Source organism: Chenopodium quinoa, unplaced genomic scaffold, assembly GCF_001683475.1.
Source record: "Chenopodium quinoa cultivar QQ74 unplaced genomic scaffold, ASM168347v1, whole genome shotgun sequence".
NCBI classification, from domain to species: Eukaryota; Viridiplantae; Streptophyta; class Magnoliopsida; order Caryophyllales; family Amaranthaceae; genus Chenopodium; species Chenopodium quinoa.
Window position 1 is genome coordinate 1,972,114 of NW_018743074.1, and position 24,920 is coordinate 1,997,033.

At 32.8% G+C, this 24,920-nt stretch overlaps 4 protein-coding genes across 6 annotated transcripts; 1 reads left to right on the forward strand and 3 right to left on the reverse strand.

Annotated features, from left to right (window-relative positions):
• Positions 1-1,326: 1,326 nt before the first annotated feature.
• LOC110731500 lies at positions 1,327-1,902 on the forward strand. Its single transcript, XM_021911350.1, has one exon. The coding sequence runs from the start codon at positions 1,327-1,329 to the stop codon at positions 1,900-1,902; it is 576 nt and encodes a 191-aa protein (XP_021767042.1).
• Positions 1,903-11,393: 9,491 nt separating this feature from the next.
• LOC110731681 (receptor homology region, transmembrane domain- and RING domain-containing protein 2-like) lies at positions 11,394-16,775 on the reverse strand. 3 transcript variants are annotated; one of them, XR_002513340.1, is made up of 6 exons: positions 16,640-16,775; positions 16,245-16,475; positions 15,171-15,569; positions 13,841-14,431; positions 13,287-13,401; positions 11,394-11,668 (listed from the first exon to the last, which is right to left on the reverse strand). XR_002513340.1 is itself a non-coding variant. In XM_021911560.1 (5 exons), the coding sequence occupies exons 1-4, from the start codon at positions 16,773-16,775 to the stop codon at positions 13,851-13,853; spliced, it is 1,347 nt and encodes a 448-aa protein (XP_021767252.1). In that variant the 3' UTR covers positions 12,585-13,401; positions 13,841-13,850. The 3 variants fall into 3 exon arrangements, 2 of the variants coding, with proteins under 2 accessions (XP_021767252.1, XP_021767251.1); XM_021911560.1 differs by lacking the exon at positions 11,394-11,668 and having other exon boundaries at positions 12,585-13,401; XM_021911559.1 differs by lacking the exons at positions 11,394-11,668; positions 13,287-13,401 and having other exon boundaries at positions 13,528-14,431.
• Positions 16,776-17,858: 1,083 nt separating this feature from the next.
• On the reverse strand, positions 17,859-21,879 carry LOC110731683 (protein disulfide-isomerase 5-2-like). Its single transcript, XM_021911561.1, has 5 exons — positions 21,558-21,879; positions 20,303-20,406; positions 19,659-20,029; positions 18,811-19,118; positions 17,859-18,558 (listed from the first exon to the last, which is right to left on the reverse strand). Exons 1-5 carry the CDS (start codon positions 21,771-21,773, stop codon positions 18,271-18,273), a joined length of 1,287 nt encoding a protein of 428 aa, XP_021767253.1. The 5' UTR covers positions 21,774-21,879; the 3' UTR covers positions 17,859-18,270.
• A 23-nt stretch (positions 21,880-21,902) lies between these two features.
• LOC110731680 (pentatricopeptide repeat-containing protein At4g21065-like) lies at positions 21,903-24,872 on the reverse strand. Its single transcript, XM_021911558.1, has one exon. It carries the CDS (start codon positions 24,236-24,238, stop codon positions 22,394-22,396), a length of 1,845 nt encoding a protein of 614 aa, XP_021767250.1. The 5' UTR covers positions 24,239-24,872; the 3' UTR covers positions 21,903-22,393.
• Between the last annotated feature and the right edge of the window lie 48 nt (positions 24,873-24,920).

The following is a 24,920-nucleotide window of genomic DNA, read 5'->3' on the forward strand; positions in this document are numbered from 1 at the left end:
AAGTGATGTTAACATCATATACGCTACTAATCAAGTTGTTCGATGTCCGTGAAGGAGAAATAAATATGTATCAATTTTTTATTTTTTTTTATCATATATGCATTACAAATTAAACTAATGATGGATCTTGGACAAAAGTAATTAAGGTCAATATTTGAACCTCTAATCTCTTGTCTAAAACTAAGATACTTCGTATTTGACCACTATATCGCTTTTTTTTATCGACATATATAATGTTTGATTGAGTAATAAAACTATTTAATACAATAAAATGTTCAAGAAGAAAGTGAGTGGGAACTAAAAAGATAATCCTTACCAAAGTTTTTTGTACTACCTCCGATTACTTTTATATGCAACTTTGGAATATTTTATATCTCTTAAATAATACTCCAAAGATGCATATAAAAGTAATCAGAGGTAGTATTAAAGATGATATTGAAGTGTTTTAGTAGCATTGAGGGTTGAGAATAGGATTTAGCAGCTTGTAACTCATTGTCCTAAGTAGTAAAAAGAGTATAGGTTAGGACGGAGGTCGTAGCCTTGCTAGAAAAGGAACACTTTATTTAAATCTCGTATGCAAAATACTTTATCCACTCCAACTAAGTTTCAAATTAGATTTATCGTTTAACCGTATCTCAATGGAACAATTTTCTAAGTGGTTCGTGCAACTTAAACGAAAAATTCAAATGTTGTTATAGTTCTTCATACTCAATTTCACTCTTAATCCGAGCTTTCAATCAATAAATTTTGATTATATTTCATGAGGATAAGGAATAACATACAACCTTTCACCAATATTTACCTACTTCAAACTTTGATGTTGTATAGATAGCAAACAAACATCAATTTTTGCAAATTATCAATACTTTACATGTACCGTAATTGTAGATATCAATAATCAAAATGATACACAAGAATCCGTAGATAAAAAAATGTTGCAACTAATTCTAAAACAGTAAAAATATGTAAATACTGCTCAAACAATTAAGGCAAATCTTTTTTGTAACTAGACAAAAACCACACAAATGACAAAAAGAAGAGTAAAATGGGCCCATTAACTTCATAAACAAATAATTTTCTTCCCCAACACAATGGACCCATAGTTGAGTGCAAATTAGGCTCTTATTTGATCTCCTATTTATAACATTTTACTTCCAAAAACCCCACTTCCAACAACAAAAACAGAGCATCCCATTTAAAACCCACATCAAACAACCACATTTCATTTCTCTATCTTCAAAAATCCACAAAAAAAAAAAAAAAATATTTCTAATAAAAAGAATGAGCTCAATCTTAGAACCAAGAACACCCAACAAAAATGTCATAATGAACACAAAAACCACCATTTTTACAACTCCAAAATGGTCTTCTTCTTCAAGAAGAACTCCTTCACTTTCTTCTTCCCCTTCAATTTCCTCAAATTCATCTTCTTCTTTTAGATCTTTCTCCCATGAAGAAGATGATTCTCCACCTCCAACTCCAACACCTCCTCAAAGAATCCCATTTTCATGGGAATCGATCCCAGGAATCCCTAAACATCAAATCATCAAACGACTCGATTCTTCGAGGAAATCGAATTATCTTCCCCTGCCTCCTGCAGCTTCCCCTGTTTCAGGCACTACTAAATCAAGTTACAAAAAACATATTATTAGTAGGAAAGATCCTTTCTTTGCTGCCCTAGTCGAGTGCTCGAAAGACGACGATAACGATAACGACAACGACGACGACAAAGACGTGTTTCGGAGCATTTGGAAAGAGCCTGCTAAGAGTTTAAGTCATAGATTTGGGTTTGTGAATTTGTCATGTAAAAATACTTGTTCTGTTGCTGAGTCTTTGGTTTTTCTTCCAAGAGAACAGCCTAGGAGAATTTCTTACGGTTTGGTTAAAAAACGGTCAGGGTAAAATAAAATTAGTTTTGAGAAATAATCTTGATCTTAGGGGCAAAAAGGTAATTTTACTACTATATTGAGATACCATATTATTACTATTTTGTTACCCTAGGTTATTGTTAAAAATTGCATGGTTTTGCTTAATTGTAAGTTTTTTAATCTCTTTATTTATATTGAGATGTGTGAAAATTGAGAATTCAAGTTCGAAAATGGTATTGTATATATTAAACGGAGTTAGAGTATCACTATCCAATGTGTTTAGTTTTTGTAGATTTCCTCCCTTTAATTAATGTCTTTAGAAGGAAAAATAATTATTATCGATTTCTCAATTCGATGATGGTAATGTTATATGTTCAATGTTTTGTGAGTAGATATGTTATATGTTCAATGTTTGCAAGTAGAAAGCAAATATAGCTAGTCTATGTTATTTATTTGGATCGTTTGTGCTTCAATTTTAGACTTTTGGTATTTTGCATTGTGATCATACACATAGTACGGAGTATGTTATAAAGGAATAAAAAATTCTACAAATTTACACCTGTTATAATTTACAATAAAGATAATAATAATAATACGGAGTATAATACACAGAGTAGTAGTAAAATGGTGTATAGTTGAAACAATTGAATGAATAGATTACATCATCAAGTTTATCAGCTAATTTAATATTATTGTGATTATTAAATTGACCATTGTTGATAATTAAATTAATACAATGTTTGAACCTTAAGTTACTCGCAATAGAGGTATTTTAAACGATTGCCTCACCATGTTCATGTGTAACATGTAGAATTGAAGTAGTCTCTACCATTACTAATTAATCAATTTTTGCATAATTTATTTTGTTGGATATACGACCTACCTAATTTTCTTGAGAAGGAACCTACTTAAAACAATAATGTAGGCGAAAGAAGACTAATTGAATAAAAATTCAATATGAATATTATTCCATAATCCAGCTCACACAATTTTTCTTTGGAAATGAAAAAATTCAGAATTTTTTTTTTCTACGATAACATTTAGTCATGAGAGTCATTTATCTTAATCGGTAACCTTTATACGGAGTAGTTTCTTTGTGTCTCTCCTTACTAGATCAGAGGAGAAATTTCGTTACCAAATACTGGTTGTTCTTATGTACTTGAAACTATATATTAATCAGGATTGGTGTAGGGCTTTTGGGCAAGTATTAAAGTAATAAAATACATATGCCAATTGCCAAGTATCTAAGTAAAGGGATATTTTGTACCCATAATTTGATGTTTAGGGGACATAACCCAAAGGTTTGGTGACCTTCCATGTGAGATCTAAATAATAACGTCTTGGACCACTATTTCATAACACCACCAAGAAAATAGACCAATTGATCTTCCCCCACCTTTTTTTTTCTAATAAAAAACCTTCAAGGTTGACTTTTTTAGTATTATGGTGAATGTATATTTGTATATAGTATTCCATATACAGAAGTACTGTATTATTTTCTCGATCTTTATTTGTTCTTACTACTCTGACATTTTGTATTTTATCGACGGTATATGAGTAATATGACTATATGTTATCTAAGAGCTAATCACTCTTATTAGGGTTATTATTACTCAAAATAGAAAACATCTTTGGTTACATACCAAGTAGATGTATACGATATTGTCGTAGTCCGTATATACATAATAACCTGATTAGTTTTTATTCGTACCAACTTTTGAAATTTTGTTGTTTAAAGTTTTAATTGCCTAAAATGCTCATAGTTCTCTTTAATTTACTTTTTACAGTATACCCCCTTCATTTTTAAATACTTGCTCCACTTTTCATTTTCGGCCGTTTTTAAATACTTGCTCCATTTCCTTCTTTGGAAAACTTTTACGATATTTAATTCATTTTTCAACTAGTGAACCCAACATGAATCATATTTTATTAATTTCATATTCTTTCTCCTCCAATTCTCTCAACTACTTTTGTTTTTACTCCACTACCTCCATATTTAATTTTTTATTCTTCCACCTACCCCACTACCTCCATATTTAATTTATTCTTCCACCTACCCCACTACCTCCATATTTAATTTTTTATTCTTCCACCTACCCCACTACCTCCATATTTAATTACTTTCTCCAATTTCTTCTAAAACTCCGCACATGGAGAAATGAAGCAAGTATTATAAAATGGAGGGAGTATTTCGTAAGTTACTTGTATCATACATTTTTTTTTAGAATTTTCCACACACATAGCATACAATAAGTACATAAATAAGTAGTACCTCAGCTCCGTGAATTGAAGCAGCCGTGATAAAGAGTAAACAAATGAGGCCCTGTTCTTTTGAGCTTCTGGGCAGAGCAGAGCAGGAGTCAGCAGAGCAAAGCAGATTTCAGTAGAGCAGAGCAGGAGTCAGCAGAGCAAAGTAGATTTCAGTAGAGAAGAGCAGGAGTCAGCAGAGCAAAGTACATTTCAGTAGAGAAGAGCAGGAGTCAGCAGAGTAGAGTAGAGCAGAGCAGATTTCAGTAGAGCAGAGCAGATTACAGCAGAGCAGAGCAAATTTCATTATTATTATTATTATTATTATTATTATTATTAAATATTAATTATTTATTATTATAATAATAATTCAATATTAATTATTATTTTTAAGCAGGTAGCGCAAGGCATGACTCACCAGAGCAGCTCTAAAGAACAGGGCCTAGTTAATTACAACGCCAAGCAACAACAATTGAGCAAGCAGACATATCATTTCATATTTTGTCTTAGTTGAGAACAATAATTAACATTGATATTCTTCGTCATTATATATGAATATGATCACAATTTAATTATTCACAAGTTGTACCATATAACAAATTATTGTACATCATGATATCTTATTGCTTCAATATTATCATAATTTCGTACATGAATTGAAGCATATATATATATACTTGCTCCTTACTTGATAATGTAGTACTACTTATATATTTGTTTGGACCACTATCTATTATTCTATATCACGTACAATAGCTGTTAACTTGTAGTTTTCTAGATCATTATTATGATAAATTTATGTATTCATGTTTTCTTTGACTATATCATGGTTTTTTCATGAAGCATGCTTAATTGCTAGCTAGAGCCGCCTAGAGCGAGGTGTATGTTAAATTAAACAACCATATTTGGCTATGCATGAGTTCCTTACTTCCACTATACTTGTATTGATTACGACGAACCTAGCTGCTATGCAAACAATCATCGATGCAAGCAGGTTATGCAACTTAGCTTGTGCCAAAATTAATGGTCAAAATTGTGCTAATCAAATTCGAACACAAATCAGTAAATTTTTTTCTTACATATAAATCACCCCAGAGGATGTAATAATAATAGATGAATGCATGTATGTAATAACTTCGAAATTCGTCTATTCATCTATCAAATCAGTTTTAATATGTAGTATTTGTCTTCTAATGCACGAGCTACAGAAAGCTTGTGACAACTCCTAACTCCCAAGGCAGTTGTTTAGGCCAAACAAGAGCTAAGTGATGTAACATATATGTACCCCCATGCCAGTATGCCACTACATATTTGGCCACTATAATATGATTCTTATCCAAAATGAAAGGGTTTTTGTTTATACATAATTAATTACACACACTAGTGATTTATTATATTAGTAATTTTATACGAGACACATACATAAATTACAGTAATGGTTAATTTCTAAGCAAAGGGTTCATTTCTTTTCTGTTATATAATATAGTTTGCATATTTCTCTATCAATCACATGTCGCAGGAAAATGATTGTACGAATTGAAGTATATAGTACGTACTCCGTTACACGTTGTACACACAGTTCAAATAAACATGTTATAGTAGTACTAGTAAAGTCTTGAGGTAGACTATTAAAGCCATTAGTAGTGGGAGAAGAGGTGCGCATCTCTAATTCAAGGCCCCTAGGAAAACCTTTCATCATTCACCACTTTAATTATGGGTTACCATATCTTGATGAGGCAAAGGTAATGATAGTCTATACAAAAATTACTTAATTAATTAAGCCTAATATAGTATTTTATGTTTCAAACTTTTGAAATTTGTGATTAATTTAAAATGTAAGAATATAAATTACATAAAGGTCAAACTTAGGACTAATCGAGGAAGATAGAAAAGCCATTATGGAAAGAATGGATTATCTTTCCACCTTTATAATATAGTAGTATAAACTATGGTGTAAAAATTATTTGCCTAAAAAAAATGACTATTGACAAGGATTCAAAGTAATGATTAGAAATGAACAATCTTGTAACACAAGGGAAATATGTACAATGGGCCACATTGTTCATTAAAGTTGTAACCCAATAATGGATCACAAATTCCTTGTTTAGAGCCAAAGTGGCTCCCAAATTCGGCTTCTTAAAATGATTATGAAAGTTACTAAAGCCAGCGTGTGTTTTATTTAATCATTCTTCCCCACAAAATATGTTCAAATTTTTTTATTTTTTTCCTATTGAGTTATGGTATGTATACCTTTCATTTACAAATAACATTGCAAGCATCAAGATTGATAAAATATACGAAAAATATTGTACTTTGTATCGGATTTTATAACGATGTTAATTAAATGCATAGCAATACGTACTAGTGTTACGTACTCTTGATTTTCAAATAAATATACTCCGTAGTAGTTTTCACAATTTTAATTTAAAGTACGAAATATATTGTTTGTGAAGCATAGCTTAACTTATATGATTTGTCGCTTAAATGATATACGTATGTGTGTATTACACTATTTATTACTTTCAAAATTTGCATTAAAAAAACTAACTAGGCTGTTCCTCTACAAGTCGCCAGTCAGCTATAGCAAATAAATAAATAATACTTCCTCCGATTCTATTTAGTTGACGCGTTCAATTTAGACACACATATTAAGGAGAGGAGAGAGAATGATAAAGCAAGTGGGGTACATTAAAATAGCAAGGTATGAAACTGACCTAAAAAGAAAACGTGTCAACTAAAAATAAATTTCTTAAAAAGAAATACATGTCAATTAAAAAATAACGAAGGTAAGTAGTACATATTTATCATGACAATTGCACCAACAATATAATAAAAAAGAGAGGATTTTTATTTTACTATATAATGTCTATAAAGAGTTAAAGAGTGCATATAAATGGAGGTTTAGTAAAGAGTAAGTAACTAGCCATCTTAGTTCTTCCAAAAAAAAAAAAAAAAATGAGAATTTACAAATTGTGAATGACGACAACTAGTTTAATATTTTAATTAGCTAAGTAACTAGGAAGTACATGTATATAGTATTATACGAAGTACTAATCAATATAATTGTTATACAAAACTAAAGTAAATAACTTTCGAGTTCACGTACTATGCTCCTATTTTAACTCTTTTTGTAGGGTTTTTTCAATAAGAACGTGACATGGGATTAAAATTCTCATGACTGTCGTTGATTGCATACCCTTTGTAGCTCTTTATACCCATACACGCCGACGACACTATAGTAGTAGCTTTTTAGTTAGCAAAGGCATGGATAACCTTATGAAAGTTATGACTTACCCCCTCCCCGCCCCCTATTTCGAAATAACTCATCATGAAACACTTTCTTTTTTTTAGTCGTTTCATAATATATAATTGGTATTCTATTATAGATGGAAAAAGACGAGAGTAAGAGATATCTCAAGTGGTTAGAGGTTCCTTCTCGGTTTCAGGAGATTCTGGAATCGATTCTCATCCTTGCCCTTGTGGCTCTCTAAACACCAAAAAAAATAAATGACAAGAGACCATCATTATTAAATTATACGGACTTTTTACCACACATACGTAGATTACTCACATAATCCACTAACTTTTCCCACACTCACATACATGTCTTCTTTTTGTAATAATATAAACTAATTCTATTGACTTTATTAAGACTACGGGTTCAAAATAACATGTTAATTATTCTGAAATGGATAGATTGAATAACAGGACATGGTCGACATGGACCTATATAAGGCCCACTAAACATTCTTCACCTCGTGATGTCAAAAAGTCTTTGTCAATTTATTTCTCAACAAGGGTCAATAAATATTAAGTTTGAGTAGGTAAAGCATGCAAAAATATCTCCCAAAAAAAAAGAAAAAAAAAAAACACATTAATACTCCTTGTAAGAATTGGGAGCATAGCAAGATAAGGAGGTAATCTACCTATTGGGTACATTATACTTTATTTATTTATTTTTGTTTTGTTTTTCCTTCTATGAGTAGACATATATAAGTCAAGAATGTACTCCTTATACTTGTATGAAAGGGATAACAAATGAGACAAACTAAAATGAAAATGAAAACTAAAATTTGATTAAAAAAAAAAAAGACTAAAATGTTAACAAACTAAATGCATAAACATCAATTCATAGACGACGCTAAATTATATCAAGGGGCTTTATTAATTTTGAAATTTATTTATTATATAGAGGATTTTTTTTTTTATTTTTTTTAGGCACTCCAAATTATGTGCAGTAATTAATTCATCCATGCTTTAGGGAAAAAAAATATTCATATGAAATAGAGTGTTTGTCAAGTTCACAAAAATAGACTACTGTTGATAGTTGTAGGCCTAAATTGCTTGTACAAAATTGACTAGTTAGTACTTACTACTCTTCTGTTCCTTCTTTTATATCATTTTCATTTTATTATTGATTATATATTGTAATTGCAATTTTTTTTTCTTTCCAAAATCACTCCTCTATTTTGCTTAATGCAAAAGGCAGCACTTAAATAGTTATGTATTTTGTTCAATTATATACAGGTGTATTTTGCATAATGCAAAAGGCAGCACTTATATAATTATATATATATGTTGTTCAGTTATATACTTATGTATATGAGGGGCTGTTTGGTTAGATAATTTGGAATGGGTTGAAATAGAGTTAGAATCCATTTCATCTAATTTTTTGTTTGGTTGAGGTTTTTTGTAATGGAATCTCATACCCAAGGGTTCTAATTCCCCCCATACCCATGGAATCTCATACCCACTCATCCCCTTAAGATTCACAATCCATTCTATTAATGAAGAATAGAATTCATTCCAACAATAAAACCGAACAACTTTGGACTAGTATGGGTTTTAGAATCCATACCTCTCTAGTATGAGATTCAATACCAATCCATGACAACTTGGTGAACCAAACACCTCCTAAATAATATGGTTTCTATATTAATAATCTCCATTTTGGTACGATTAAGTAACAAGAGGGAAATTTCGACTGCTTGACTTACTGTGTATAGACTTTTATTATTTATCACTATATAAAGACTCTCTCTCTCTCTTTTTTTTTTTGTTCCTAACTAGCTATTAAATTCTACCACTAGTGTATTTAATTTCTAATCATATAATTGGTGTTGTGGTCGAAAGGGAATTATTACCTGTCACTGAAATTAATATTTAGTTATAAAATGGGAGTATTCGTAGAAGAAAAATACATACTTATTTTCTCTGCCGCCACAAATTATAACGTACGTGACTATCTACCTACCAAAGAAAAAAATAAATCATGAAGCAATAATTGATTAATTGTCATTCATTTTATACAAATACATACAGTAGACCTATAAATAAATGTTGAACTTGAAATATTACTTCATCTGTTTCATAAATATTTTCCTATTTTCCATAATTTTGTTGATGTCCGACTTTCAAAACTCTATATATTTTCTTTATTTTATATTTGATTTTTTTTTACTCTTTTTATTCCATCGATTCAATTAGACGGTGTAACATATATTTCTTTGGTCTTAACCAACCTTTTTTCATTCAATAATTACAAATAAAACCCAATAATGGTTGGGATAGTGCCATTAGGTTAATTCCAATTCTTAGTCGAACCATATATTAGATTTGAATGAGGGTTAATTGACTCGATCTCTTTAAAATTAGTCAATTTTTTTTCCCTAAATGTTCATCCCATTTAGATGGGATCGAAATCACGACACAACTCCATACATGATCATCTCAACATTTACAACAATGAAATTTATTGTCTCCAACTAACTAACACAACACAACTAAACTAAAGGGTATATTAGACTCGATAACATATAAAAGGGTTCAGCAAATTTATCTTCTCCCAAAATGAAATCCAAAACAACTTTATTAGGAAAGTAAAGTAATTAATTAAAGCTTCACATCAGCGTACCGTGCACTGTAAATAGTTGCTTAAGAGTAATATATTATTGGAGACAGCATTAATTTACTGCTTCATAAAACATGCAGTACAATTAGTCAACGTCATAAATCATGAACCTAATATTGAAGATTCTTTCAATAAATATATTTACGTGCGTACGCTTTAATCTTTAATTGTGACCTAAATTACATACCTACTTGTCCAGTAAACTTTGTTCATCAAGTCAACAACCAAGCTAAGGGTAACAAATTAACAATTAACATATTACATATAGCTTTTCCGCTCTGATACTGCCATAGAACTTGTGACCGGCCTGTTGTATAGGAACTTTAGTCGTCTTTGTCACTAGTTCAAGCCCAAATTAGTATGTACTTCGTATATAATTGCCGGTTAGATATTAATTGTTGAGATTTTATATGTATATTTTTACCATTATGTATGTTTATACAAGTATATACTTTTTGGTACAAATGACTAGGGGACAAATTAGGGCTCAAAGTCAAACACCTGCTCCATGTCATCTTAATTAGTGACATCTTGGTTTAAATAATCCAAATCTAATCTTATATTCCATTACACTATATATATATATATATATATACTTCATAAGTTCATATGGTATGTATTTCTGTTAGGTGCCACCTTAGATTTAGTTTAGATATACTAGTATTTGTCCAGGTATGCCAACTTATTACTAAATTTTTTTCAGTCTTTAATTTAAATTTATTGATCATGACTATTGTTGAATTGGTTTAATGAGAAGAAATACAATGGGTGATTTGGACATATTTGTTTTATCTTAATCTAATTTAATTGATTTACTACCTCCGTTAAATATTAGTTGTAACTTTGGGGTATTATTTGAGAGACATAAAATATTCCAAAGTTGTAACTAATATTTAACGGAGGTAGTATTTCAGATAAAATATGTTCGTTCAGATAAGTTCAAACAAAATAAATTCAAATAAGTGTAGGAAAAAAAAAAAAAAGCTTTTTCACATAGTTTTAAATAAAACTATTTCAGGCAAAATACTTCGAACAAACATATATGATTTGTCATGCTTTGCTTATAAATTAGATTAATCGACCCAACTAGACTTGTATTTGATCAAACTTTTCTATGATATAGACACGAGTATGCAAGCTAAAAAAAATGAATATTTGGTCAATATCGTTGTTGAGTTAATTTTTAATATACTAGTATATAAATCTGTATCATATATATTCTGCCTCTAGGTTGAGTTGTGTAGTTGAGAGGGACAAAAATTTGAATTCATTTGATTAACTTACTTAGTTGATTACATATATTTATTTAATGGTATAAACTAATATAGCAGCCTACAACAAACTTGTCCTCTTATCTACATGAAAAGTTGCAAAGAAACAATATATAATTTCATCATCTACATTTGCAGAGCTCCTAGTCGTAGTTACTAGGACACAACAAAAACATACTTGTACATAACATCGTACCTATATAAAAATCAAATAAGAAATATAATTTTATACACATACATAAATATATACATAATGGTTGTATAAGTTATAGTCACCTTAATAATAAAAAGGCATAAAGTAATACATACGCAACTAAATACAAGAATTATACACGTATGAATGTTTCACGTCCATCCTCACCATCAAGCACCTACCAACCATGCTTCCATCATTCAAGCTTTGTTTTCTTTTCATGATAAGATAATCATCCAAGTAAAAGTTCATATCTTTATAAATATCATCAAAATAAAATTAAAGAAAGTGATAGACTATGTTTCTAGATGTGTAATGTAATTAATGCAACTAGTCATTAAACACTAATACATATAAGCGAGAGGGTACACCAGGGTGTATATAACAAATTCTACATATAAGTGTGCAGGACTAATGTAATGGATGTGTTATCAAAGACATGTGATCAAATTTCGTCTACAATTGTATAGTTAGGGAGATTAATCGACTGGACTAGTTAGTGACCTCCTTAGCTGTATTTGAATGAATAATAAAATTGGACGATCCCAAATAAAGTGGGTTGTATTCAAGTCTGCTCATCATTCGTTTATAAAAACAAAGCTCTAAGAGTCTAAGTATCAAATTTTTATGAATGAGGTCTAATAGCATCGTCCAAGACAAAAACATAGCCTCTATTCAATGGCCCATAGTGTGAAACTCATTTTGGGCAGGCCGTCTCATATGACCCAATTCAAGAGGCTAAACTGCATTTGCTTGGGTAATTTATTACTGGCTAATGCAAATTCTTTTCATGATAAGATTATCATCTGAATTCACTAAACTTAATAACAAACAGATTCATACCAAGATTGGAATTCTATTAAAGCAGAAACTCTTCAATCCATTTTTAGTCGATTTTGACATTATTCACATATTTCATGCAATCCCCCTCGAAACGATATATATATTCAAAATATCAACTTATATTAAAGATAATTATAGTTGAAAATATGCATTGAATAACCTGGAGAATATATATATATATATGTATATGTATATATATATGTATCAACGGAAAATGATAAAAACTTTAAACTTAAGGTCTAGATAAAAACCGAAGAAATGTCTCTTGTGCTACCAAATAGTCTCTCATTCAGTCCAAAATTGGGAAAAACGTAAATTATCCAATAGAGAGACATACAAAATCTACTAGTATTGATTTAAAATAGTGATTGTAAATAAACCATTCTCTGACAAAATAATCTCAATGGTGCTCAATCCAAAGGGAAGGAAGCCAATTATGTCTTTTTCCCCTTTAGATCCAAATTGTTTGAAAATATATGGTGAAGTTTCTTGGGGACCTAAAAGCCAGCAGGTAAGAATGTGACACTAAAATGCAACAAGACCACCCACTTCAGGGGTCAGTAACTAGAAACTTAACATAAGGCAGCAGAAGCAGCTCATGAATCGCGCATTCTATAGCTACAAATCTCAACCATGAGAATATCACAGACCCTACTTGGCATTCTCTTGGAATGTCTACAGAAAACAAAGCAAAGACTGCTTGGACCTCATCAGCTCAGACACCAAGCATCATCATTCATGCAAACCATCGCATATTCGATTATGTCGCCTAATTCCTAAGTCTATTTCATATGTACATACTGTGATAATGATGACGGTCAATTCAGATATAAAACTGATACTCACAGAAACACGGCTTGTATAACCCAGATTGCTGGCTCCAAATTGCGAACATAAGAATTTAAAAGCAATAGAATGCTAACTTAAAACAATCTGAATAGAAGCAATCTAACCTGTAATGAACCTGTAATGTAGGTTTTCTTACTGTAGCCAACTTGAGTGGAAAGACTAGAAATGACTAAACGTAATAAAGACAGCAGATCCAGTATCTCATTATTTCCATTTACACTGCAAGAAAGCAGTTGTTTACGGAATAAGACTAACATGAACCTTAAGAAAAACAAATAAAAATAAACAGTAAGCTGATCCGAGCTTAGCATATACAATCACTTTAATCAATGTGCTTATCCAACAAAGACAAGAACAAAATAATAATCTTTATTCACTAATGGTAATTTGTATAATAGTTTATGCAAACATTGGAGCCTCAACTCTGGAAACCAACACAAGATAACTCATTATCAAACGGAGGGCCTAAAAGGACAAAAAAGAAAAAAAAGGGGAGCAAAACTCAACACTACCCTAAGCTACAATATACACAGAATTCAGCACCATGGCAAGGATCAAACAGGTATAAGTTAGAGGTCAGAAAGATCTACACAGTGTCAGTATCTAAAATGACAGTTACATGGCAGAATTCACATACTAGTACACTACTTTCACGTACCACTCATAAATCAACACCCAGGAAGGGATTGTGCAGAACTATATGGTGAAAAACTTGCTGCAGATTCACTGTAATGCAATGGAGTTGGGTATCTCATAGAAGAAGATCCAAGATAACTTGATGAAGCATTACTAGGACTTGGAACATAAGGAGACACGTATCTAGTATTGAGAGGTGATGCAGATGGATAGCCCAGAGAACCTGGAGAATAAAACTGAGAGGCATATGACCTTTGGGAAGACATATTCCTAAGATCTAACGAGCTTCGACTCAAACTCATTGAAGGAGAATGTTGATTATGATATGAGTTAAGAGGACGAGGTATTTGAGGGCTACTTGAAACAGAAGGATAATGAGATGTTGCACGGGATCTTGGACTTGGTGAAGCTATTTGTATAGCAGATGAACGTACAGATGATGACCTGAATGAAGAAAACGGTGAAGAAGCAGCAGATGATGGATTGGACGAGAGCAATGGTGTAGATTCTGATGCCGGAGGTTCACCAGTGCTAGTCCTTGCATCTCGTTTACATACCGGGCAAAATGTTCTCCATGAAGTGAGCCAAGCATCCACACAAAATGTGTGAAATTCTGCAAAATTCAAAACATCACTAGTTAGATCCTCCGTGGACACCAAAAAAAACTACTATTATACTTGAAAGCACATCAAGCAAATAGGTAAAAGTATCCTATTACCAATTTACCATTTGAATCTGGTAGAAGCCATAGAACAAACTCAAGTTGGAAAATCAGCATAATCAGCTTAATTTATTTGTTTTTTATTTTACAAGACCTATCGTGAATCTTGGTGTAATGACCATCGAACCCATAAAACTCTGGTAAAGTCGGTAAGTAAAATGAAAAAAATTGATTTAAGCATGGAACTTTACTTATATGATGAGCAAGGGACACAAGTTCCCTTTCATCATCACTCAGAAAAGTCAGAACTAATGATTGGTACAGAATAATCAGAAATACTGTTCAAGAGAATTCCTAATAGGATAACAAGAACCATATTAGGCAAAAACAGCTTACACTACTAACCCAATTTTTTTAAAGCAGAATAGAACTGGACAAAGGAATTGTAGATTTGTAGGGTACCAGGTAGCTCTACGCTTTAAGGTTAAACAGAATATTAGTTATAAATACATCCAGATTCTCGCTTCTAGTGCATCGATGTGGTGGTAAATACTCAAATTAGCTTCTACTGATGTTGCGATACACCAAACAGAATCGCCATAAGAAGTAAAACAAGGGTGCAATAGTACCCAAAGCAAATACTCACAAGCAAAGAATAATGCAAAGAACCATCTCTATAGGCATAACTTACTGTGGCGACATGGCAGAATCCGGAGCTTGTCTCCAACTCTGTAGTCCTCAAGGCAGATAGCGCATATTGATGCTGTGCAATTCTCCTCCGTTACAGATGTGAATACTAAGCTCGGCATAGCTTTAACTAAACGGCTACTCATCCCATGGAATTCTCGAACCCGACCTTGAGGCCTTTCTCGTCTAACACGGTGCCTTCTAACAAAGAAACAAGTAGCCAGCACCGCAGACATTGCCAGAAGAGAAATGAAAGAAATTGCCATTATCGACCATGCAGAACTTTCATAGCTAGCAAACATCCACACTTCCACATCAGGGTCAGCATAGGTCCTCAACTTATGTCCAGTTGCTTTTGAAACAAATACAGCATGGATATTTATACCAGCAGAATTTCCTGCCACTGCATTGCCAGAAAACAATTCCTTAAAATGTTGCAACATAATGTTAGATTGTGTAAACTCCCTTGAGGACTATATACAAATGATCAATAAATAATACATAGGGTTACAACACGAGTCCTAATTATGTTAGGAAACCTAAATTAATGCGAATATTTACATACATAAGTATATTTATACATCCCTAAAATATATCCAAAGAATATCTTCTATCACATAACTTATTCATAAAATATACAGACAGATACATAACTTAAACATATGGTTAAAGGCATAAAAGTGAAAATCCCAGTCAATAATTTCCAAAACTTTCTTAAACTCTTCGCAGCTCGGTCCTCAATCCACAATTCCATAGGGAAATTACAACAAAAAAAAGATACATCCGGAAGACCAATCCAACTTCTGTATTTTATATCTACCTAGTTTCAGATAAGCAAAGACTCTCACAATTCAATTCCAACTATCAACAATGGTTCGAGTTTCGACATCATTATATGTTAATTTAGCCTCCTAAACTCAATTATGTCATCAAAATCAACAAATCAACTAGATAAGCAGGAGCAAAATTCAACAAAACCCCAATTCATTGTTTTCGAGTTCAATTCGAGCAAGTAAATCATACAACACACAACAAAAAATGATTCAATTTAATTAGACAAAAGGAAAAAGAGAATTACTTGCAACCAAAGCACCACCATCCTCATTATTATAGATAATTACAGCTTCAAAACCTGCATTCTGCGCCCTTCTAATCTTATTCTCGAAGCTACATCCACCTCTAACAATCAATGCAATCGGAGATGAACAATTTCCATCAAGCTCAACACTATTCTTCAATGGTGAACAAGCATTTATTGGCTCTGCCATGTACAATCTTCCACACATACCAGTAGGCCCCAAAGGCGGTGCTGAAATTACCAATCATAAATTCATGATATCAGAACTTACCCAGATAGCATAATTTCATATCAAACAAAAAATTCCTTAACATAAATCATTGAACCCAAAAATAATATAAATAAACAATTGTTTAATTTGAACTATAATGCAAGGATTAAGATTTGAAACTCACCAAAATTAGCTTCAATATCATCAAATTTGACTGTGAAATTTGTCCCAATCAGAACAACAGAAGCAGAAGAGAAACTCAGCATCATGATCAAATATATACTACAAAATAAGATTCCTTTCGAAATCTTAAGACCCATATCAATTATTATCCAATAGAAAATACCCAAATCTGATCTTGTAACTATTTTTTACAAGAAACCGGAAAAGTTTAGAAATTTTTTTCTGAGGGTTTACTTAGGAAGGTTGACTCACAAGTCTCAAGTTCCAAGAAATAAGAAAAAACAGGATTGTCAACTTTAAAGGAATTAGCTTGCAAATAAACCCAGAAAGGGAAAGCTTTAATTTTGACCTAATTAAACAGCAGATTCTCTAATTAAGAAGGGAAATTAGGGTTTCTAAGGATGGAAACATCAGCTTCCATCTGCAAATTGAAAAGGGAGTTGCCAGATTTTTTTAGATTGTTTGCAGATTTAGACAGGGAAGAAAACAGAGGACACTAGACAAAGAAAACAATGTGCTTTGTTTTTTTTTATTTTTTTATTTTATTATTATTATTATTTTAGAGGGAAAATTAGATTATTTTGTACAAATTACATTATTATTGGATAATGAATCCCAAGATGTCAATTGAATACAGTGATAACAAGTTTATCCCCAAAAAAAAAAAAAAATGAAATTATTGAGTACTAGATTATTCTGCTCGATCCTCAAACCTCATCAACATTATCTGTACAAATAAATGATATTGTGTATATGTTTTTGGTTAACTGTCTCTTGAACTTGGACCACTTTTGTTTATGGGATCCACCTCCTCTACCCAATACAAGTTTCTTCTTTAGTTGTTTCTAATTAAACTTAAAACGGTTCACCGGATCTTATATTTTCGAAGTAGTATTTGTTTTTTTGTTTTTTTCTAATCTAATTTGATCTGATCTTGTGAAAATGTGATTGGATGTAAGATTGATAAAAATACAATGGTAATTAATGTACGAAGTATCTGTAAATCTTATCTACTAATCTAATATGGTCACTAGTTTGATTCAGCCTAAGACCAACAAAATATTTGGATTTGGCCGCACTACCCAATCTAAACCGGTCCACTTAGTTTATGGGTGGTGGATTGAACTCCCTCACTACTCCCAACCCACAAACCTTGCTAGTAAAAAAGTACTAAACTTCGCTAGTAGAATACAATTATAAAGCGGCGCTTTATTGCACAATTTACATAAAAGATTTAACTTCATTTCTTTTATTAAGTACTCGTACAACAAATCTAAACATTGGATGGATCAAAATTCCGTTTCATTTTTCTTTACTTGAACAAAGGATATGTTTCATTTTTCTTTACTTGTACAAAGGATATAAAACCAGAAAAAAGAAAACCCTAAGAAATCAGCTTACAAAGCATAATAAGTTAGCAGCAACGAGAGCCATTGTCATTGAGAATCACAAACAATGGGGTGACCTCATAATTTAAGGCCAAACGTGATGGCAGATTCTAATGCCAAAGGCAAAACTCGAGGAACCACTAGGTGAAGCTGTTAGCGACTCGTCTTGTCTCCCTCTAAGCAATCCTGCTCCAACTTAAGTCGCGTCACGATTGAGGAGATAATCTTGAAGTTGCATATTTTCCTAGTCTTCCTTGTCACCTGATCTTTGTGCTTCACTGCTATCAGGTCTCAAAGGCTGTGCACTAGCATTATCTTCATCTTCTTTACCAAGGGTTTGTATTATCATCATGACAGCTACCAGGAAAACAACAAGGAAAACTAATTTGAGGCCAATCATGGAATTCAGGAACTGCATGAATGATGGGCCACTAATCTTTTTTGATACTGTCCTTCCTTCTTTATATCCTTCGAGGAAGTGTGTTATGGCGGACCCCTGATCATCTTCACTGATACTCTCTGAATCAATTACCTGGACAAGAAAAGGATTAGACGTTAGCATTTCTGCACTCTTACACCACCATAATTCAACATCTATATTAACAAGAATAGTAATAGTCTCACTACTTGTCCTTCAAACTAACCATGCCATTAATAGTGTTTATACTGGCTATTATTGCTGTTATATTTTAAAAAGCATGATCTTTTTTTCTTTTAGGAAAATAGAGAAGCATGATCTTTGCAAAGACTATATGCAGATAAGGGAGATTATACGATGACTTACATTGAAATACTCCTCATTTCCATCCCAAACAACCATTATTGGCAGTTTTGTTTTTTTACTGATCTCAAATGTCTCAACAAAGTCCGGAAACTGCTGAAGACCAGCATAAGCAAATAAATAATCACGATTAGCAGAAGCAGCAGCCTTCAGTAACTTGACCAGCTGTTTCGTTTTATCATCATTCTCATCCTCCACAAATGTCAAAACAATTTTCCTATCTTCATCTCTCAACAACTTCAATGAGTCAGAATTTATAGGCAAACACAAGGGCAATACATTTTGCCTAATGAACTCCTCCAAGAATTGATCTGCACATGATAAACAGGTCAACTAAGCATTTTCTTGATATGTACACATTAAAGTTCACATCTGTGAGTTCCAAAACTCCACGTTTACACATAGCAAGATAGCAACTAAATTTTTTTTTCCCAAAATGCAAATTGCAAATTGTATAAGTAAGACAAAGGGACCTGATGCTAATGGAATCAAACAAACAAACAATACAACTACAAAACCTTCACCTATAGAGTAATCTCTTTCACATTTTTTTTTTTAAAAAACTAGCCTATAGTCCCAACTCCTAAACACTGCATGATATAAAGACTGTAACAAAAGAAAAGGGATGGAAAATGGATCTGCAAGGAGCTCAACCAAAATCACAGATCAGGCACTAAAACCTGTCACTGATGTGCAAATCCAACAAGTTTCACAGATCAATCACTGATGTGCAATTCCAACAATTTTCAGCAATTTTGCTCCTGTTTCCATGGTCTTATTTAAAAAGCAAGGGACATTGCCAACAAATATAAAAAGATTTGGTCAATTTGATAGTCTGAATTAGAACCTACCGTCAAAAGGCCCATAGAATATGTTTTTCTCATCGTAAGTTGGATGGAGGGACACTAGAGCTGGTACTTTGTCAAAATCATACGATTCCATAACACTATCTGAAAAATCCTTTGCCACTGAAAACCATGCCTGTTTCTTGTATTTGACGGCAAACTTGGATATGACAGACTCATCCATTCCAAAGCCAACATAGATGGGAAAATGAGAGCCAGCTTCTTCAACAAAGTTACTGATAGCAGTGTCTGAATCGAGAATAGATACGTCAGGAGCAACAAATTTCTTTAAAAAACGGACAAGTAAATCAGCCTTCCTCGGTCCATTATAATCAACGGGAACACCATGCATGAAGAGCTTCAGAGTTGGAAAGCCACTGAATAACAATGAAAAGCAGAATTATTACTGACCAAATTAATCGCCTTAAAAAATTAATTATGCAAGATAACTGGAGTAACTTATTCCCAGAAATATTCACTGACAGATCCAGAGCAGAGAATTATACATTTTTTTTGGATGGAATAGTATTATACAACTTGCAATTGGCAATTGCATATTGTAAAGTTGTAAACTGTACAACAATCCCTGCTAAATTTTTAGTTGTCAAAATTTCCATAAGGTGTTCATCTGAAAAAGACCAATTACATACTCAATCTCATATTTATCACCAACACGTCTGTACTTGTCAGCATCAACTTTAGCAATCACTATGGGCTTCTCCAGTCCAGCAAGGGCAGCAGCAGCTGCATCCAACTGCACTTAAAATTTAGAAACATGAATATCTTTGGTTTAAGCGATCAATTTCTGTTTACATAATAGTAATAATTGGGTACGCGTACATGACAAAATTGAATATGTTAGAATTATTATCACAAATTAAGAATAAAATTGTAGATTTATTTGTTACTAGGGGCAAGCTGGGGGTGGACAAACAGAAGAATTGAAGAAAAGTGCATCTACTCATCTAGTGTTATAAATTATAATGCGAACACACAGAGTTTGCTCGCAGATTACTCTTCCTGAAGTTCAAAATGATTCTCATTCAAATCGAATTGATCAATTAGTATTAAAAGTGCATATATTCTATTTCTATATAATCCATTTATCCCCTCCATACAGATATACTAGTTCCCTTAATTATTAATCTGCCATGATCAAGGATATAACATAGTTCTATTATAAAATCCGTGATAAAGTTTGAAGTTTTAAACCAGTCCTACATTCTCCGGTCCCTATCACTTAACTAGGATAAGAGTATCTTGGAAAGTCCAATCATTAAAAATAACTACTCTATCTAACTGGTTGATTAACATTCTAAGGAAAGGTGACAATTTTGATCTAGGCATCCTAAATCATTATACATCACGATAACTTCGGAATAGTAGGATAACTTTCTTAAACACAAGTAGAATCATGTCACTTGCTACAGTTGCACTATTCGAATTTACGACATCAGCACAAAACTCTACCAAACACAAAGGGAAACGGAAAACATTAGAAATTGCTAATACAGTACATAACAATTGGTAGCATAAACAATTCAAGCAACAAATCGTATCGCATCGAAACACACTACTGATGTACAAATTTGAAGATTGATAAAGATTATTTCAAACAGACAGAACCTCTGCTCCTACTAGATCTCAACAACACTCTAATCAGACATTTATAATCGCCATTTTGCATCAGTTTTAGTAAAAGAAAAACACAACCAAAAAAAAAATTGAAAACTTTTCGCCAATTATTCGCAAAATTTATACTCCATATCAAACAGAAAACCCTAATTATATAAAAACACAGTCAAAAAATTCAATCATAATGAAATTGAGGAAAATCAAGGAAATAAAAGAGTGCAATAAGAAGATCTAAAAGAGCAGAAAAACAAGAGGAGAGAGAAAGAGAACCTCAGGAGAGAGACGCTTGCAGTGACCACACCAAGGGGCGTAGAAATCGACGAAGACATAATCGAAGGTTGAAATTGCAGAATCAAAGTTTGAATCGTCCAAATCAATCACTTTTCCATCAATGTCGAATTGCTGTTCATCGGCGAAGATCGGGAGGAGAGAGAAAGAGATGGTCGTGAAGACGAGAAGTTCAACTGCTACTGATCGTATTCGCATGGCTTCTTCTTTTGGAACTGTTTGTGTTTGTTTTTCTGGAGTTTTAAGTTCGCGGATTCCTGTTTTGTTTCCTTTACTCTGGTTTGTGGATTTAAATATAATCCTCGGAATTAATTTTTTTTTTTTTTAAAAAAAGTATCTTTTTAATGTCTCGCAATTATGTAAAGGTTTTTTTTTTACTCCGTATACGGTAACATACGAGAGGTGCCCCTCCTAACGTGGAAGGGGTGGGGCGAGAATTGAATCTAGGTCACACCGAGGACAGATGGGGGATTATTCATCCCTCATTCTCTCGCGACTATTTAAAGATAGACCTTAGATGGCCTTATCTAAGACTAATTTATGAAAATTGAAAGTTTTTGTCAAATCATAGTTTTGGTATTAAAATTTTGAAAGTTTGAAAATAATAATTAAAAAAAATCTCAAACTTTACCATCTCTATATGGCAGATATAACAAAATTTATAACTTTGTCACAAGAATTGTCAATAGATGACCTTAACCAGTTAACCTATTTGATCTAAGTTTACAAATGAATAATTCCACATTGAATATTGACATTTGACATATCTAAAGGGCCAAAAAAAAAAGTACCGAAATAATTTCATGTCTAACAAATGATCACCAATAATCTCTACAAGAACAAGATCCATGTTTGAAATGATGGAATCTACTTCGATCCCTAACAACGATTTCACGATCGAAAATCTTGGATATGAGCTTGATAGCAAGATGGCAATCAGCACACACCCTTAGGTTCTTGATTACTGTTATTGGAGTTCCAGGCAGAGAATTAATGAGCATAAAAGCAATAGCAATCTTTTCACTGTGATATGTCAAGGCAGTCTCTTTTTCTTCCTCCTCAATGTCAGCTAGCACATTCACTGTGTGAGGCACATAGCCCTCCAATCTTAGAACCTTTGTGATCTCTCTTAACATCGCGTATATCTCTTTGTCCTGAGGATGAGATCGATCTCCCATAACAAACTCATGAACACGATTCCTCAACTCGACAAGGCTGAATCCCGGTGTTTTCCTAACTCCTTCCTCTACCATTTTGGCCCTCAGTTGCTGGACATCAGTCCAACGATGCTCGGATGCATAGAGATTCGAAAGAAGCACATAATCGCCACAATGCTTAGGGTCTAAATCTAAAAGTTTGGACCTTGCAGTTTGTGCAAGAGCTAGATGCCCATGCAGTGAGCATGCACCTAATAATGTCCTCCAAATAACAGCATTTGATTGCATTGGCATGTCTTTAATGAATTCATATGCTTCTTTCACCTTTCCTGCTCTACCAAGTAGATCAACCATACAACCATAATGCTCAATCCTCGCCGTACTTCCATACCTATCTTTCATCTGATTGAAATAATCAAATCCTTTATCCACCATTCCACAGTGACTACAAGCATACAAGACTCCAACTAAGGTGATATCAGTTGGTGCCAGTTCTTGCACTTCCATCTCCTCAAAAAGCCGAATTGCTTCACTTCCAAACCCATTCACAGCTAACCCAACAATCAAAGATGTCCAAGATACCACACTTCTTTCTCTCATCTCATCGAAAACCATTTCGGCTTCCCTAATTCTTCCACATTTTGCATAAAAATCCAAAAGCGCGTTTACTGCGTGCAAATTCTCATTCAAGCCAACCTTAAACATGTAAACATGTACTCTCCTACCTAATGCCAATGCACCGAGCTCGGCGCAAGCACATAACAAGCTCACCATTGTAAATCCATCAGGCTCAATACCCTTCAAGCTCATCTTCCTAAAGAAATCCAGAACTTCATGAGGCTTCCCATTCAAAGCAAACCCATTAATCACAGAATTCCAAGTCACAAGATTTCTAACAGACATTTTATCAAACACCTTGTATGCACTATCAGGGTATTCACAAGTAGCATACAAATGCACCAACCCATTTTGCACATAAACCAAAGATTCAAACCCAGTTTTAATTACAACACAATGCACCTTTTCCCCCAACTTTACATCCAGTAACTTAGAAATTGCCTTCAATAGAAAAGGGTAAATATGTGTATCTGGCTCAACAAGATGAACTGCTCTCATCTGGGTATACAAATCAATGGCTGGTCTAGGGTTTTCACTGAAAGCATAGCCTCTAATCATGGTATTCCAGGTGAAAATATTAGGGGTTTGAATTTGGGAGAAGATTTTCTGGGCATAATTCATGGATTTGGAAAGAGAAACAGAGAAGAAGATTAGGTGTTTGGCAAGTAGAGGGTTGTTTAATGGGACACCATGTTTGATAGAAAAAGCATGAATTTGTTTGAGTTTGTGATTGGAAGAAGTAGATGATTGCAAAAGTGCAATGCATTGTTTGAGTATGAAAGGTTTTGGGTTTTCTGAGATGAGTTTTTGTGTGCAGTAGAAAAACAGAGAGATGGGTTTTTGTAGTAAATTGAAAGAGAATGGTGAAAGATTTGGTTTGAAGTGCATAACTTGGTCATAATGGAGATAAAAGCTACAAACTAATCAAAGTATTATAACACTGAATCATCATGGAATAGCACTATTTATTACTCGAATATTTTTATGAAACGGAGGGAGTACTTATTGTATAGATAATCAAGACTTCAAGAGGAGGTGATCTTCATAAGGGGTTGCACAACAATGCATCAAAAATATGCATCAAAGGCTTAATAGTTAATACAAAGTAATAAGTTAACAACTAATAAAAGTAGCCAGCAGATTTATTTATTATGTTTATGCATTTTACTGTCAATCATCGATACAGTTCATGACAATTTGGTACTTTTATACGAAGTATAAATGAGCTTATAACTTAATTGGATGGGTGGGTTTTGGTAGTTACTCCGTATTACACAATTATTATATCATGCACCTGAGATTACGATGCGCATTGTTATTCCAACTAAACTATTAGTTTTCAAATTCCGAACATGTACATGTTCATACTATATGAATATATGGTTTCTATGTTCGTAATTTTGCAGTAATTGCTCATTATTTTTGAAACATATGCTCATACTATTTGAACTTAATGTTCATATTTTTGGAAATGTGTTCAACTAACTGTCGGGTTAATGGATTAGTATATACTTCATCTATAAATATCTCCATAATCTATCAATTGGAATCATTATATATTGATACAAAT

Coding starts and splice junctions, on each gene's coding strand:
- LOC110731683 (XM_021911561.1), bottom strand. CDS start 21,773: ATGCGAATACGATCAGTAGCAGTTGAACTTCTCGTCTTCACGACCATC. Junction 20,407..21,557: donor GCAAGCGTCTCTCTCCTGAG/GTTCTCTTTCTC, acceptor TTTTAAGTGCAG/TTGGATGCAGCTGCTGCTGC. Junction 19,119..19,658: donor ATTCTATGGGCCTTTTGACG/GTAGGTTCTAAT, acceptor TATCATGTGCAG/ATCAATTCTTGGAGGAGTTC.
- LOC110731500 (XM_021911350.1), top strand. CDS start 1,327: ATGAACACAAAAACCACCATTTTTACAACTCCAAAATGGTCTTCTTCT.
- LOC110731680 (XM_021911558.1), bottom strand. CDS start 24,238: ATGCACTTCAAACCAAATCTTTCACCATTCTCTTTCAATTTACTACAA.
- LOC110731681 (XM_021911560.1), bottom strand. CDS start 16,775: ATGGGTCTTAAGATTTCGAAAGGAATCTTATTTTGTAGTATATATTTG. Junction 15,570..16,244: donor TGGTGGTGCTTTGGTTGCAA/GTAATTCTCTTT, acceptor CTGGCAATGCAG/TGGCAGGAAATTCTGCTGGT. Junction 14,432..15,170: donor GATTCTGCCATGTCGCCACA/GTAAGTTATGCC, acceptor TGAATTTTGCAG/AATTTCACACATTTTGTGTG.